Source organism: Schistocerca nitens, unplaced genomic scaffold, assembly GCF_023898315.1.
Source record: "Schistocerca nitens isolate TAMUIC-IGC-003100 unplaced genomic scaffold, iqSchNite1.1 HiC_scaffold_466, whole genome shotgun sequence".
Lineage (NCBI taxonomy): Eukaryota > Metazoa > Arthropoda > Insecta > Orthoptera > Acrididae > Schistocerca > Schistocerca nitens.
The window spans coordinates 2,804,289-2,817,772 of NW_026045999.1; the positions used below are offsets into that span (position 1 = coordinate 2,804,289).

General features: G+C 38.2%; 1 protein-coding gene across 1 annotated transcript; it reads right to left on the reverse strand.

Annotated features, from left to right (window-relative positions):
• Positions 1 to 469: 469 nt before the first annotated feature.
• Positions 470 to 12,194, reverse strand: LOC126232188 (DNA-directed RNA polymerase II subunit Rpb4-like). The gene is made up of 4 exons (XM_049942485.1): positions 12,007 to 12,194; positions 10,995 to 11,175; positions 4,408 to 4,503; positions 470 to 1,993 (listed from the first exon to the last, which is right to left on the reverse strand). The coding sequence occupies exons 1-4, from the start codon at positions 12,068 to 12,070 to the stop codon at positions 1,915 to 1,917; spliced, it is 420 nt and encodes a 139-aa protein (XP_049798442.1). The 5' UTR covers positions 12,071 to 12,194; the 3' UTR covers positions 470 to 1,914.
• Positions 12,195 to 13,484: the final 1,290 nt, after the last annotated feature.

A 13,484-nucleotide genomic window follows, 5' to 3' on the forward strand; every position in this document is an offset into this window, starting at 1 on the left:
TAGGAAATGGAATCTTACCAACAGTATTTGTAGCATTGGTATGGAAAGAAACAAACAAATGTATGCAAGAGAAACTGGTAGTTGACACCTTCTCTTTGTTTTTATGTTTTTCTTTTCTTCACATTATGAGAATTAAGCATTGCTCAGTGTTAGTAGATTGTGTATTTTGTACCCTTACAAGTAATAAGAAATAGTTGATCACTTAACTTCTGCAGTTTTATGTAAACAAAGCAATTAGTTTCGATGCAAGTACAGTTTACATGCACCAACACGAAAATAATCTATACAATCACTGTTATTTTATACTCAATGGAATGTTCTTTGTGTGATCAAAGGAAAGGGTTTCTTGTTGTCACCGATAAGCGTGAAAGTTGTTTACGAATAGCAGAAACACACTTCATACAAGCTCGACGAAGTATCAAATTGATGTTTTATTTTGCAGTTTTTTTTTATTTTGTTTTCTACCATTAAATGATAAATCTGTATTGCTTTTTTATTTCTGCTACAACATTTCTCTGTTTCACATTACAAACCAAAAATTTTTGAATAAAATGTTAATTAAGCACTCACAATTTCAGTTTTGTTACAAGTTCTGTTTATTCTTAAGTAAGAGATAAGAGGGTAACTACGTAGAACAAAATTGTTCTGTAGGTTAGCCGGCGCTTTATATAGATCCTCACTCATCCTCTAGATAGCTCACAACTTCCGATTTTTAGGGGAATCTAGTGAGACACTGATCACATATATCAAGACAGTGATCATTATGAGGTGATGCCTGATAAGTGTGCAACACACCCAATGTAAAGGTAAGGTGGCTGCAACATTAACTGACCAAAGCTGCTAGGTAAACTACTGTCGTCTACACTTATTTATGGTAGTACGCTAGTTTTACGACTCAACACACTCCCATTCAAATTTATATCTGATGTCCACAAACTTCTCTTTTTCATAAACTGTTTTCTCACTAGTACAAGTGTGTGTGTGTGTGTGTGTGTGTGTGAGAGAGAGAGAGAGAGAGAGAGAGAGAGAGAGAGAGAGAGAGAGAGAGAGTTGAAAATATTGGGGGGGGGGGGGGTTTGGACTCGCACTTTTAGCCCAAAGAAGGATTCATCTGAAAGCTAGAAAAACTCTCAATCTTTCTTATGTAGGTACCAACAACTCAACTCTTCCACTGTTCGGTGAGTTGTTACCACTATTTATTAGATCAGTTCCTCAAATATTGTCCTGAAAAATGAAATTGATCACATCTGGACACCTGACAACAGACGACTGACCAATATTTCCTTTTTTTTTTAAATTAGTTACAGGTGGATGCTGAGATCCATATTAAAATAAACAAAACAGTTCTTCAATCATGCAAGTTATAACAGGTGTGGAAACTGGAAAGAAAAAGACTGCTGCAGCAACACAATCCCTTGTTTCTGGAATGTCAGTTTTTACAAAATAGAAGTTCCTCTATGCACACAATATTCCAGTCAATATCACACTGCCATCACAAATGTGTTAAATACAGGTAAAAATTGAGAAACTGTGGAAGTTGTGTGTTTCTATTACTAACTATCCTGATGTGACTACTGTTCTATTCTTGAATTTAAGTTTCCAGTAGTCTGTTCATTTACTGATCAATTATTTCACTGTTTTGTAACAAAATAAGGGAAGTCAGTTGGAGTAATTATACAGACTAACTTCAGCTGACCCATTTTTTAAATGCAATGAATGACAGTAATAACTGAAATCACATTTGTGTGGCAAAATAACTTACAAGTCCATTAAACAAATGCCAGAAAAACCCTAACAAAGAATATAAACTCAACACAGAAAACTTTGCTTAAAAGAACAATCATCCCCTACAATGATACATATGTGCAACTCGTTGCCGGCAGCCAGGTATCAAACACATGCAGTGCACAATCATCAGTACTGGAGGCTCCTCTTCGTCTGGATGTCTTCCAGGATCTGTCGCAGCTCCTCGTCTTCAAATCTCCCTTCCAGGCTGCAGAGAAAAAGAGAGAACGCAGAAGCTGTTATAAAATCTGCAAATTGTACAGTATTTATTAAGATGAGATCACTCTAAAGTTACACAAGATGGGCAAAATAATATGCTAGGCCAACAGGTGTGTGTGGTGGTTGTGATGTTTTGATCTACCACTTTGCCATTCCTTACAGATATCCAAATTATTAAAAGACTTAGTAACAATGAAAACAATCAATTTTTACATTAACTCAACACAATGTTTTAGCAGTAATCGCTGTCTTGCACATTACCTTGTCTTCCACCTTTAAGCTATCAGGTTTTCAATTCTCATCCAGTGTAGTTTCCAACTATCAGTCTTTCCTTCTCATCCCATCATGTAAGTCTCCCCTGACCTGCGGTTCTGTGTGACTTTTCTGAAATCCACCCCATTTTTCCTAGAACTCTCCAGTTCTTTTCCTTCACCCCTCTTCCTTCCCCTTTAACCCTTCTGCCTGAAGGAGCCACAGGCTCCGAAAGCTTGCCTAATTATAAACTTTTTATGCGTGTGCTCTGCTGCTGTTTAGTGATTATAATTTTTATCTATCCAAAATAATTTAGTAAGGAAGCTGCTACTACAGTCTAACATATACTACCACGACACTCGCTGCTGCTGTTGAAAACTGTTATCATCAGACAGCTGGAACAACACTAGTACCTCTCAAGGAAAGAAAGCCACCAGTGATAAGATTCACGTTTGTTTTTTAATTTTTTTTTCTTTTATGAAATTAACAAAATAGTTGTTCTATTTACTACTAATCACTAACAGATTACAAACTGATAAAGAGATGTGAATTATTGTGTAAGAAATATAGAAATAGCTGACACACACTGGTTCAGTGAAGTGAATAAGCATATAATTTTAGCTTACTCAGCTGAAAGCAAGAAAAATATGCATGTCACACACGAGATGCATACATTTCTGTCGTCGTCTGTTCTGATGCTAGGCACTTTCCTTGAATGTAACAATTTTGTACAGATTCTAATGATTCACACAGTCTTACACTTCACTTGACTTTCTAATACATGAATATTTTTGTAAATATAATTACTTTAACTTCACAAGCAGAAGTGTTGAAGGTCATCGCTCTTTGTGGTGGAGGAGGAGGCTAGTGTTTAACTCCCCAGCAACATGGAGGTCATTAGAGTTGCAGTATAAGTTTGGATTAGGGAAGGATGGGAAAGGAAAGCAGCTGTGCCCTTTTGAAGGAACCACCCAGGCATTTGCTTTAAGTGATTTAGAGAAAATCTAATCATCATTATCCTAAACCCAAGTCCAATGTGCTAACCACTGTGCCCCACTCTGCTGCTTGTGCCTCAGATGTAGCAACAACTGTGTAAACTGGTTTCTTCTGTGCTGGAAAACAGTTATATTGCGTGACACTTTATAATCACGTCATGTCTGTGTGGTTTCCCCTCAAGTTACAGCTGCAGTGGCATTAAAAACTGTAGGTACTGCATTCCACAGAGGTTTCCTATGTTTCACACTGACTGATTTGACTGCAAGAGTAGTGGAGAAAACTTCACATTGGTGAGTGGGTATACGCAAAACGTCAAGTCTTCTGCTGTTTATTGACCTTATTTCTGTCATTAAAAGTAAATGGTATTCTTCATTAATTATCTGTAGGTTACAAAAGAGTCATAAATAAACTGTCCTGTAATGTACCGATTCCTGTCTCTCAACACCCGCACGAAACTGAACTGAGAGAAATTTGGTATAGTTTTTTAGTTATTGATGACTTTTACGGCACTACATACACTGCCTGTTGTAAAATCTATGTTACAAATCAATATAAATTGTACTATTTGCACTAATTCAATATCTTAATCAGCACTGTAGCCTTCAGTCTGCTTCGGGTATTGCAGGAACACTTTACAACAAAGAGGGGCAGAAGTGTAGTGACTGTATGTGTTAGACTGTGCTGCTACTCAGCTTTTTTATACGGTTGCAGTTAATCTTCTGTTGCTAGCTTAGTACGAAGGCTATCCAGAAAGTGCATTATGTTGTCACAAACTAAAGAATAGGAAAAAATGTTTTATTCATTTGAAAGGAACAGTTAAATACTATTTGTCAATATCAAAACAATGGAAGTTCCAGGTTGGAATATCAACAACATTAGGAAAACTACAGATTGCTGCTCACTGTAAAGATGACCCTTTGAGTAGCAGACAGACACAAAGAAAACACTGTTACTCATTGTAGGTTTCAGCCAAAGCCTTCAACAAGGTAAATACACACGTTCAAACAAGCAAGTACACCTCACTAACACATGACTGCCATCACTGACCTGAGCAGCCACTGATCTCACAATGAAAATAATGTGTCATACTTTCTAGCCAATTACACCTTACTTGTGAGATTTACATTTATTATACTGGATTAGAGGAACCATTACCTCGGAATCAGTGACTTTGCTTCTTCGGGGTTCTCCGGACACAGGTTCGCCAACGAAGCCAGTTCAAATTTGTGCAGCTTCTTTTGTGCCAGCAGACTGAAACATGCAAGCAGTCAGCAAGTAATAGTCAAAGAAGTCCACACTGATTGTACTTTTATGTGCTGAAACTAGTGCACTTCCCAGTCCTGTGTAAATGCATCACTCTCCACTGTTTATATTCACACTGGCATAACACAAACTGACATAAATCATATGAATAGTATGAGTAAACTTCAAAAAGTAACTTCCACATTATTATGGCAAGACAAGTAACTTTTATTGAATGCTACACTACACTTCCAAGAACATGAAACTAGTTTCCAACAATCACCACGTCTCTCGAAACAATGGTCGGAACATTCTACCAACTGTTCAATTCCTCAACGACAGAACGGGGACAATAAAATTCCCCACTTTTCGCCAGTTAAAAATACACCGTTTTTGACTGAATGTACATTTTTCCCACGTTAGGTGACAATACATTTGCCCCCGGAGCTGCAAAACTTATCAAACCTTTGAATGGTAAAGGTTTTCTACATTAGTGTAGAACTTCCCGGCACTTTAAAAAAGGAAATACAGTAAAAAAAAATGCACTTTGAAAAAGACCTTTGATGCACAGCAAAATGCCCATTGCATATTTTCGTATTACAAAAGTATAAATACAAATTCCACCAAATACAGTAGCTTCCAATGCATTGCAATTTACATTGCACTGCATTTTTGTCAGCCAGTTATAGCTCACATCAGGTGATCTTGGTAGCCAATGATAGCAGATATTCAGAGTACAGGATATGAGACGTAGTCAGCCAACGGCAATATCAATGTTAGGTAGCAGAAACACACAAACGGGAAAAGTTAACGATTTAAATTAATATACATGTAGTATAGCTACAAGAAAAGCTGTGTGTTCAGATATAATATTGGTCTTTTTTTTCTTTTAGTGCCTGTCACCCTTCAACATATATAAAACACAAATGTGCCAGTAAAATCTGAAATAATGGCATAAATAGGTAGTCTTCTGGACCCAAATTTTTTTTAATTAGTTGGTCCTCAAAGTCTTAAGTTTTGAATGAGAGTCAAATGCTCTGTGATCTAAGAAATTCATCACACATTCCCACGTGCAACAAAATACATCTTGTAAATAGTCTCAACGGGCTTTCCACCGGATCACGTTGTGCAAATTCCACAATATTTCCTCAGAGCAACTGTCCGACATCCTCAGGTGCTTCAACCTTGCTGGTGGCTAGGTACAACTGACAGTATCCACAAGTTGGTGCCCAGTTACTTGAACACGCGCGCAAAGAATTCGCAGCCGCGGAAATTGCGCATGTGCAAGGATTTGCAGATAGATGGTGCCACATTCAAACTCCCTCTGCTGAAAATCACAGAGCTGCTCTCCTGTGCATGCACTGTAGCTGCGTTTGCCAACAGTGTGGCAAGTCGTTACTCACCAATGTTACAACGGGCCTGTTATCGAAGAATCTTGACTTTCATGTCGTGATTTAATAGCAGTCAATGCAGGGTTCCAGGCTGTGCTCAGCTGAAATCCCGTATCCTTGTTGATGAGATTACCAGCTGTACGGGTATGTATTGCTTCCTTAATGACGCAATCCCAAAAAGATGATGCCGGGGATAAAACTTCCGTCTTTTCATCCATCATACGATGTCCTGTACTGAGACAGTGTTCCGCAATTGCCGACTTTTCCGGCTGACGTTTATGTTCATTGCAGCGTTTTTGTACTGTGCGGAATGTCTTGCCTATATATGCTGCCCCACACTGACAAGGAATCTTGTTCACACCACATTCCCTCAGGCCAAGGTCGTCCTTAACCAAACCCAACAGGTTTCTCTGTTTTGCAAATGGTTGAATAAAAAAGCACACTTAATTCCATATCTTCTGAGGACTCTTCTCATTCTTGATGACATGGCACCAAAGTACGGCAAAAAAGCCAAAGTGGTGGGTATCTTCGTATCTTCATTCTGCTCCATAGACTGAACTTGCCTGGGCCTGAATGCATTACATATCTGTCTCTCAGAATAACCATTTTTTCGGAACACTGTCTTGAAATGTTGTACTTCACTCGACGAGCTTTCAGCATTAGATACCACATGTGCTCTATGAACTAACGTACATAAGGCACTACCCCATTGTGCAGGATGATGGCAGCTTGTGGCCTGCAGATATAGATCTGTATGCGTTGGCTTGCAGTAGACGCTGGGTCCCAAGATTCCATCATCTGCTTTCCTTTGTACTAAGACATCAAGAAAAGGTAAAGTACCATCTTTTTCCACTTCCAGTTGTGAAGTTTATATTCAGATGGAGCAAATTCAGGTGCTGAAGAAACATAGTTAATCAAGTCCATGTGACCACACCACAAAGGTATCACCCACATACTGCAGAAAACAAGAGGGTTTGAGAGTGGCTGACTGTAGTGCTTTTTCTTCAAAAACCTCCATAAAATAATTGGCCACCACAGGAGACAGAGGGCTTCCCATGGCGACACTGTCTACTTGTTCAAAATATTGGTCATGAAATAAGAAGTGTATTGAAGGAAGCATGTGTTTAAATAACGCTACTATGTCCTCAAACTTGTTTCTAATGAGCTCCATAGAGTCCTGCAAGGGCACCTTTGTAAATATAGACAAGCTCCATAGAGTCCTGCAAGGGCACCTTTGTAAATAAAGACACAACATTGCAACTTACTAAGAGATCTGATGATTGCAATCTACGAGTTTTCAGTCAACCGATGAAATCTTTAGAGTGAAGCTGTAGCTTCACTGTACTGTGCCGTTCATTCTCCACTTGTGTCCTTTGCTGTTGGGCAGGCAGAACTGAGAAGCGTTCTGAAAGAAAGTTTACTGAACAGCATTCTCAGTCTTTGAGTAGCTTTCAGGAAATGCTTCCCAGACAACATTCTGCATGTGATATGAAATGTAGCACAGTGGAATAAGTTTTCTTATTATATTGCTACCCAACACATTTTTTCCTGCTCTTCCTTCCACAAATAAGACATACTAAGCCTGTAGTAAATCTCCAGTTTCTTGACTGGGGTGTATCTTTAAAACTTTATTATTCAGAGTAATTTCTGGTAGCTGATAACAGTATAAATTGTTCACATGGAAACATTTCATTTAAAGTAATTATAATTCATGAAAACAAACATGCACTTGCAAATCCCTACATCTACACGATTACTCTGCAATATGTACTTACGTATTTGATAGAGGACAGAAGGTTCAGTCTTTTTTTTAACCATTTCAGTCTCAAAAACTGAACACACGTGTCTTTTTGTGTGAGCTCTGACGAATACCAGCTTTGTTTTAGCAACTGCCACTCCAACTTGCTTATCATGTCTGTGACACACACACACACACACACACACACACACACACACACACACACACACACACAGAGTGTGTGTGTGTGGGGGGGGGGGAGGGGGGGGGAGAAGAAGAAGTCAGGGGAGCACAGAGGCCAGGGAATGTCAACGTGCTGAGAAATTGCACATCCAGAGAAAAACTATCACACCGAGTCCTGTGAAACCGTTGCTGATTGAGCAATGACGCGATCATCTTAAAACCACATGTTCTGTATTTTAAATATGACAAAGTCTTGCATGGGGCTTACAACCCCGTTGAAATACAAGAAAATTATAACCAATGTTGGTAGGTTGCTAACAGTCAATGTAGGTTGGCTGAACTACTTTATTACATTAGGTGTTTCAGGTGTAACACATCATCAGATCTGTCAAAAAATTATTTTAAAACAATCATAAGCACATAGTAATCCAGAGCAAGAAGTGATGCAGGAATGTATGTCACACATCGCAATTTAGGTAGTACAAATAAAGTTCTTAGGACACTTGCTAGCCATCAACAACTGGACTAACAAAAGGAAAAAAATGACAACCGAGGATCACAGGATTCGTCAGAAAACTAACAAACAACAGTCCTAATCTGTACTATGCGGTGTCACAAACCTATCTGTGACCTTTCCTATTTCTAACAGCCACCCAAATGTATTTTATAAGTTTTATTACGTATTGAAATATATGTTTGGTATGTATCTACAGAAATAGAGTTTTTTTTTATTTTATTTTCCTACAACGGCTAATCACTGGGAGAATGTGTGACTCTTCTCAAACCTACTATTCTAATTAATAAACTGTGCTTTTCACGGACAAAGTCACACATTACAACTTGACACAAATGCTTCAACTCATTTCTACAAAAGACATTATCTGCTTGTTTTGCTCTCATCGGCTTCTTGCAACCAGTTGTTCGAACACACTGTTGTATTGCTTTGAAATGGTTTGAATCTTATCTCTTGGAGAGGAAACAAAGGGTAGTAATCACATCAAATGGAGCAGCTTGGACCCATTTTATTCCTGTTCTATGTAAATGACTTGCCTCTCAATATAAATATTCATTTAACTTTGTTTGCAGATGATACTTCTACCCTAATCGAAAATGAAAACTCTGACAATATACCACAGTGTGTCATGAATACGTTAAGTGACCTGGAAACATGGTTCAGTCTAAATGGCTTAAGGCTAAACATCTCTAAAACCCACATGATGAGTTTTAAAATCAAACAGTCAAAAACTGAAGAAATATGTATCATTCACAATCAAAAAATGGAAGAACTTGACTCGGTCAGGTTCCTGGGAATAAACTTAGGCAGAACTTTGAGTTTGAATTCCATATAGAATATCTAGCAAATAAATTAAACAGCCTTGCATTTGCAATGGAAATTTTAGCGAGTGCTACTGATATGGCCACCAGGAAAATAGCGTATTATAGCTACTTTGAATCAGTTATTCTATATGGCATAATTTTGGGGGAAAACTAAGAAAAGTTACACGAATTTTAAAGTTTCAAAAAAAGAATCATTCGCAACATGTGTTCTGCGCAGCCGAGGGCATCATGTCGACCATTATTTAAAGGCCTAAAAATATGAACTGTCTCCTCTTTATACATCTCTGAGGTGGAGCTGATCTAATTAAAAAAATATATAATTATAATAGAAGGAAACATTCCACGTAGGAAAAATATATCCAAAAACAAAGATGATGTGACTTACCAAATGAAAGTGCTGGCAGGTCGACAGACACACAAACAAACACAAACATACACACAAAATTCAAGCTTTCGCTTGAAACTGTTGCCTCATCAGGAAAGAGGGAAGGAGAGGGAAAGACGAAAGGATGTGGGTTTTAAGGGAGAGGGTAAGGAGTCATTCCAATCCCGGGAGCGGAAAGACTTACCTTAGCACACACACACACACACACACACACACACACACACACACACACACGTCCTTTTTTTCCCCTAAGGTAAGTCTTTCCGCTCCCGGGATTGGAATGACTCCTTACCCTCTCCCTTAAAACCAACGTCCTTTCGTCTTTCCCTCTCCTTCCCTCTTTCCTGATGAGGCAACAGTTTGTTGTGAAAGCTTGAATTTTGTGTGTATGTTTGTGTTTGTTTGTGTGTCTGTCGACCTGCCAGCACTTTCATTTGGTAAGTCACATCATCTTTGTTTTTGGATAAAAAAATATATATATATAATAATTTTAAACTCTCATATGACAAGACATAAAGAAACCTTTATGCTGACCTGAAACTTCCTGGCAGATTAAAACTATGTGCCGTACCGAGACTCAAACTCAGGACCTTTGCCTTTCACGGGCAAGTGCTCTACCAACTGAGCTACCCAAGCACGACTCATGTGCCAGCCTCACAGCTTTACTTCTGCCAGTACCTCGTCTCCTACCTTCTCAACTTTGCAGAAGCTCTCCTGCAAAGTTGGGGAGACGAGGTACTGGCAGAAGTAAAGCTGTGAGGATGGCACATGAGTCGTGCTTGGGTATCTCAGTTGGTAGAGCACTTGCCCGTGAAAGGCAAAGGTCCTGAGTTTGAGTCTCGGTCCGGCACACAGTTTTAATCTGCCAGGAAGTTTCATACCAGCGCACACTCCACTGCAGAGTGAAAATCTCATTCTGGCTTCATGTTCACCTCTCATCCCTTAAAACTGTGTGCTCAGACTCCTCAGTATATAGCCATGAAAATTCACAACACAATGAAAGGGTGTGACATAATGAATATGAAGATAAATATTTTAAAAAGCAAGTTACACAATTTTCTAATTAAATGATGCTATTACTCTGTGGAAGATTTCATGAAGGATTAAGCGATACTTTAAGCTGCATCCCTAAAATGGAATAAAAATTTATGATAGTTATAATAGATGTAAATACTGTTAAATCTGACAAATTTTAAGTAAGTAAGTTCTCCACAAAGTATTATTGTGTGACAAAATTTTAAATAAGCAAACTGTAAGCTTGACGTGTCTCCTGTACATCAGACATATGTTCTGAAATTGTGTACTTTATGAGATGAATAAAGCACATTTCACATATTCCAACTACACCATTTCACAAACAGTGCCAAAGTTGTACCACTAACAACTAAGTAATGGCACTGACCCTGTTTTATAAACATTGTGGACACAGGAACCAGACAAAAAGGCTGTCAGAATATAAACTCACCTACGTACAGCGGCAATTGTGTCCTTGTTCTTGAACTTTCGAAAGCGATTGGTGTAGCCCAGCGTCTTGACAAACACCTCTGAGAATTCCTGCTCCTCCTCAGCACTTTCGTTCTGTGCCTTCCGGTGCTCCAGCAGCATGTGCACCTCGCTGATCAGCAGCGTTTCTGCATTCTCGAACTCTGCAAATCACGAATGTTTGTCAGTATACTCATTTTTTGTTTTCATTTTCTTCCTTCGTCATGTATGATATGTATTAAAGTGCAATAACTAAACTATGGACATACAATAATGCAATGCCTTTTGGGACACATACGGAAAGTCTGAAACAAGAGCACTAATTTACTTGTGAATAGTTTAAACAGAAATTTGCTTACATGGTTTAATAATAATAAAACTATTGGCTAGGTAACTTAATGTGCCTACTGCCAAACACAAACTGGTTAAAGTTACGTATTGGGCCCCTTCTGAAATTACGGTTGGGGGGACGAACGCAGCCAGAGGACTAGGTTGGGTTGGGAGATGATAATTTTGTCGTGAATTGGCGAACCAAACGAATATGAAAGCAGAAAATCTGGTTATGGTAACAACTGACTGATAGCGATGCCTAATGTTTACGTCCGTGCCATACAGAGTGTCCAACAAGTAACTTTAGCCCAATTATCCAGTAAGTAATAAATATTATGAAGGGTTGGAGGGGGGGGCGCTAATTTTTTTATGTACCATGAACCATTATAAATGCCTTACAACCCGTTATGTACGACCTCGTGCTCTCCAACATACCAGTCAGAGCAACCCAGCGTAAACAATTACAACTTATTTTATGACAGCATAGTTCACAAATATAACTTTTCATGGGGCTGAAAACCAACAAGAGAATTATTTTTGCTGTAAATACATGGTACTAGTACCAAATTTCGATCTAATATTCAAAAACAAAGTTCTTCTAACCTAAAAATGAATTTGATTTTTCATCACATGGTAAACAGTAAACTACTACGTTGCTGAAATACCTTTTGGGAACACTAACGCTGCCGCATCTTCTTCTACCATATCTCTTAGAGCAGGATTAGCCATTTTTGCTTACTACGGTTTTCACTGTTTATTAATTAAACAAACACTCCGTAGGATCGTAAATGACACTTTCCGCGACTAAACACGAGAGCAATTGTTTAGTGCCTAGGATGTTACAATCTAAAGAGATGTGTGACGATTAGTCAAAGTTAATAATAGAAACTATCACGGCTTCCTTCAGATAAGTAATGAAGTATACAAGGACGTAAACTACCCATAGCATAACAGTAAAAGCTACAATTGCAGAAAAGAAACACGTTTCTATTAATATGTTTTCGGTTTATATTTGCGACGACTATGAGTTTGTGTGCGTTAGCTACGATAATACGTTCAATATCTTTGGCTGCGGTGGTATTCATTTGTTGTCACAGACGTATGAAAAGCGTGCATTTTAAATATGAAATTGAAAAGCGTTCGTAACTTCGTAATGTCAGAATTGCGCTCCTGATGTTGTTCTAAGATTAGTATATGTTGTGGCAGGCTTCAGCAGTTTTATAGAAATAAGAGTGTTCATACCACCACATATAGTGAAACTATAGAGAGATATTTTACCAAGCTTGAAACCAACACAACACTATTTATGTGATGTGATAGGCCTATGTTATTAAAGTCGTGAATAACAAGGGAAAAAAGCATATCACATTGTCAGTGCCTAAACATTAGTGCGCGAGAGCATAGTTGACGCAGAAGGATGACGGACTAAAGAAGACACAAGGAAATACTATGTCTCCCAAAAGAAATATAGTTTTTAAAGTGATAGGAAGCCGCAAATAAGTAATAAATCTAATAATATACAGTGCAGTATGTGGTAGTCGTATCGGTAGTAATTTTTCTCATCTCTAGATCACTTTTACAAGGATAGTGGACATATACAAAGGGTACTGGCCATATACAAAAAACAAAATAGGTGTCAAAGTGTTATCAAAACATTCAGTACCTAACCAAAAAGTGCCCACAGTTACAGCGGAATATGGATTGTCTAGTACTTTAATTACAATGACTAAACTCGACAATTATACTCTTGAGTAGTAATTTCTGTCAAACAGAACATAAAAGTTGGAGAGTTGCCATATATTGTAAAGACCATCTACATGTCACAAAACTGGATTTTATCACAGAACTTAGTGTAGAAATGACATTTGAAATTTCAGCAATAAAGCTGTTTGTAAACAAAGTGCCCCTGATTGTTATAGGTCTCTACAGATCTCCTAGTACTGGACAAGTTCCTACAAAACATGGGAAAAATTGTATGTAATAAGTATAAGAACATCGGTATTGTTATAGATGGTGATTTTAATATAGATCCCTTAAAGTATACTAAAGATTATGAAAAAGTAAATGATATTCTGTGTGTCTGTAATTTGTCAGACGGGGTTGATGGGCCAACCAGACTAACTAAAGACTCCTCTAGCTGTAT

Coding starts and splice junctions, on each gene's coding strand:
- LOC126232188 (XM_049942485.1), bottom strand. CDS start 12,070: ATGGCTAATCCTGCTCTAAGAGATATGGTAGAAGAAGATGCGGCAGCG. Junction 11,176..12,006: donor AGCGTTAGTGTTCCCAAAAG/GTATTTCAGCAA, acceptor CGTGATTTGCAG/AGTTCGAGAATGCAGAAACG. Junction 4,504..10,994: donor ACAATTGCCGCTGTACGTAG/GTGAGTTTATAT, acceptor TGCATGTTTCAG/TCTGCTGGCACAAAAGAAGC.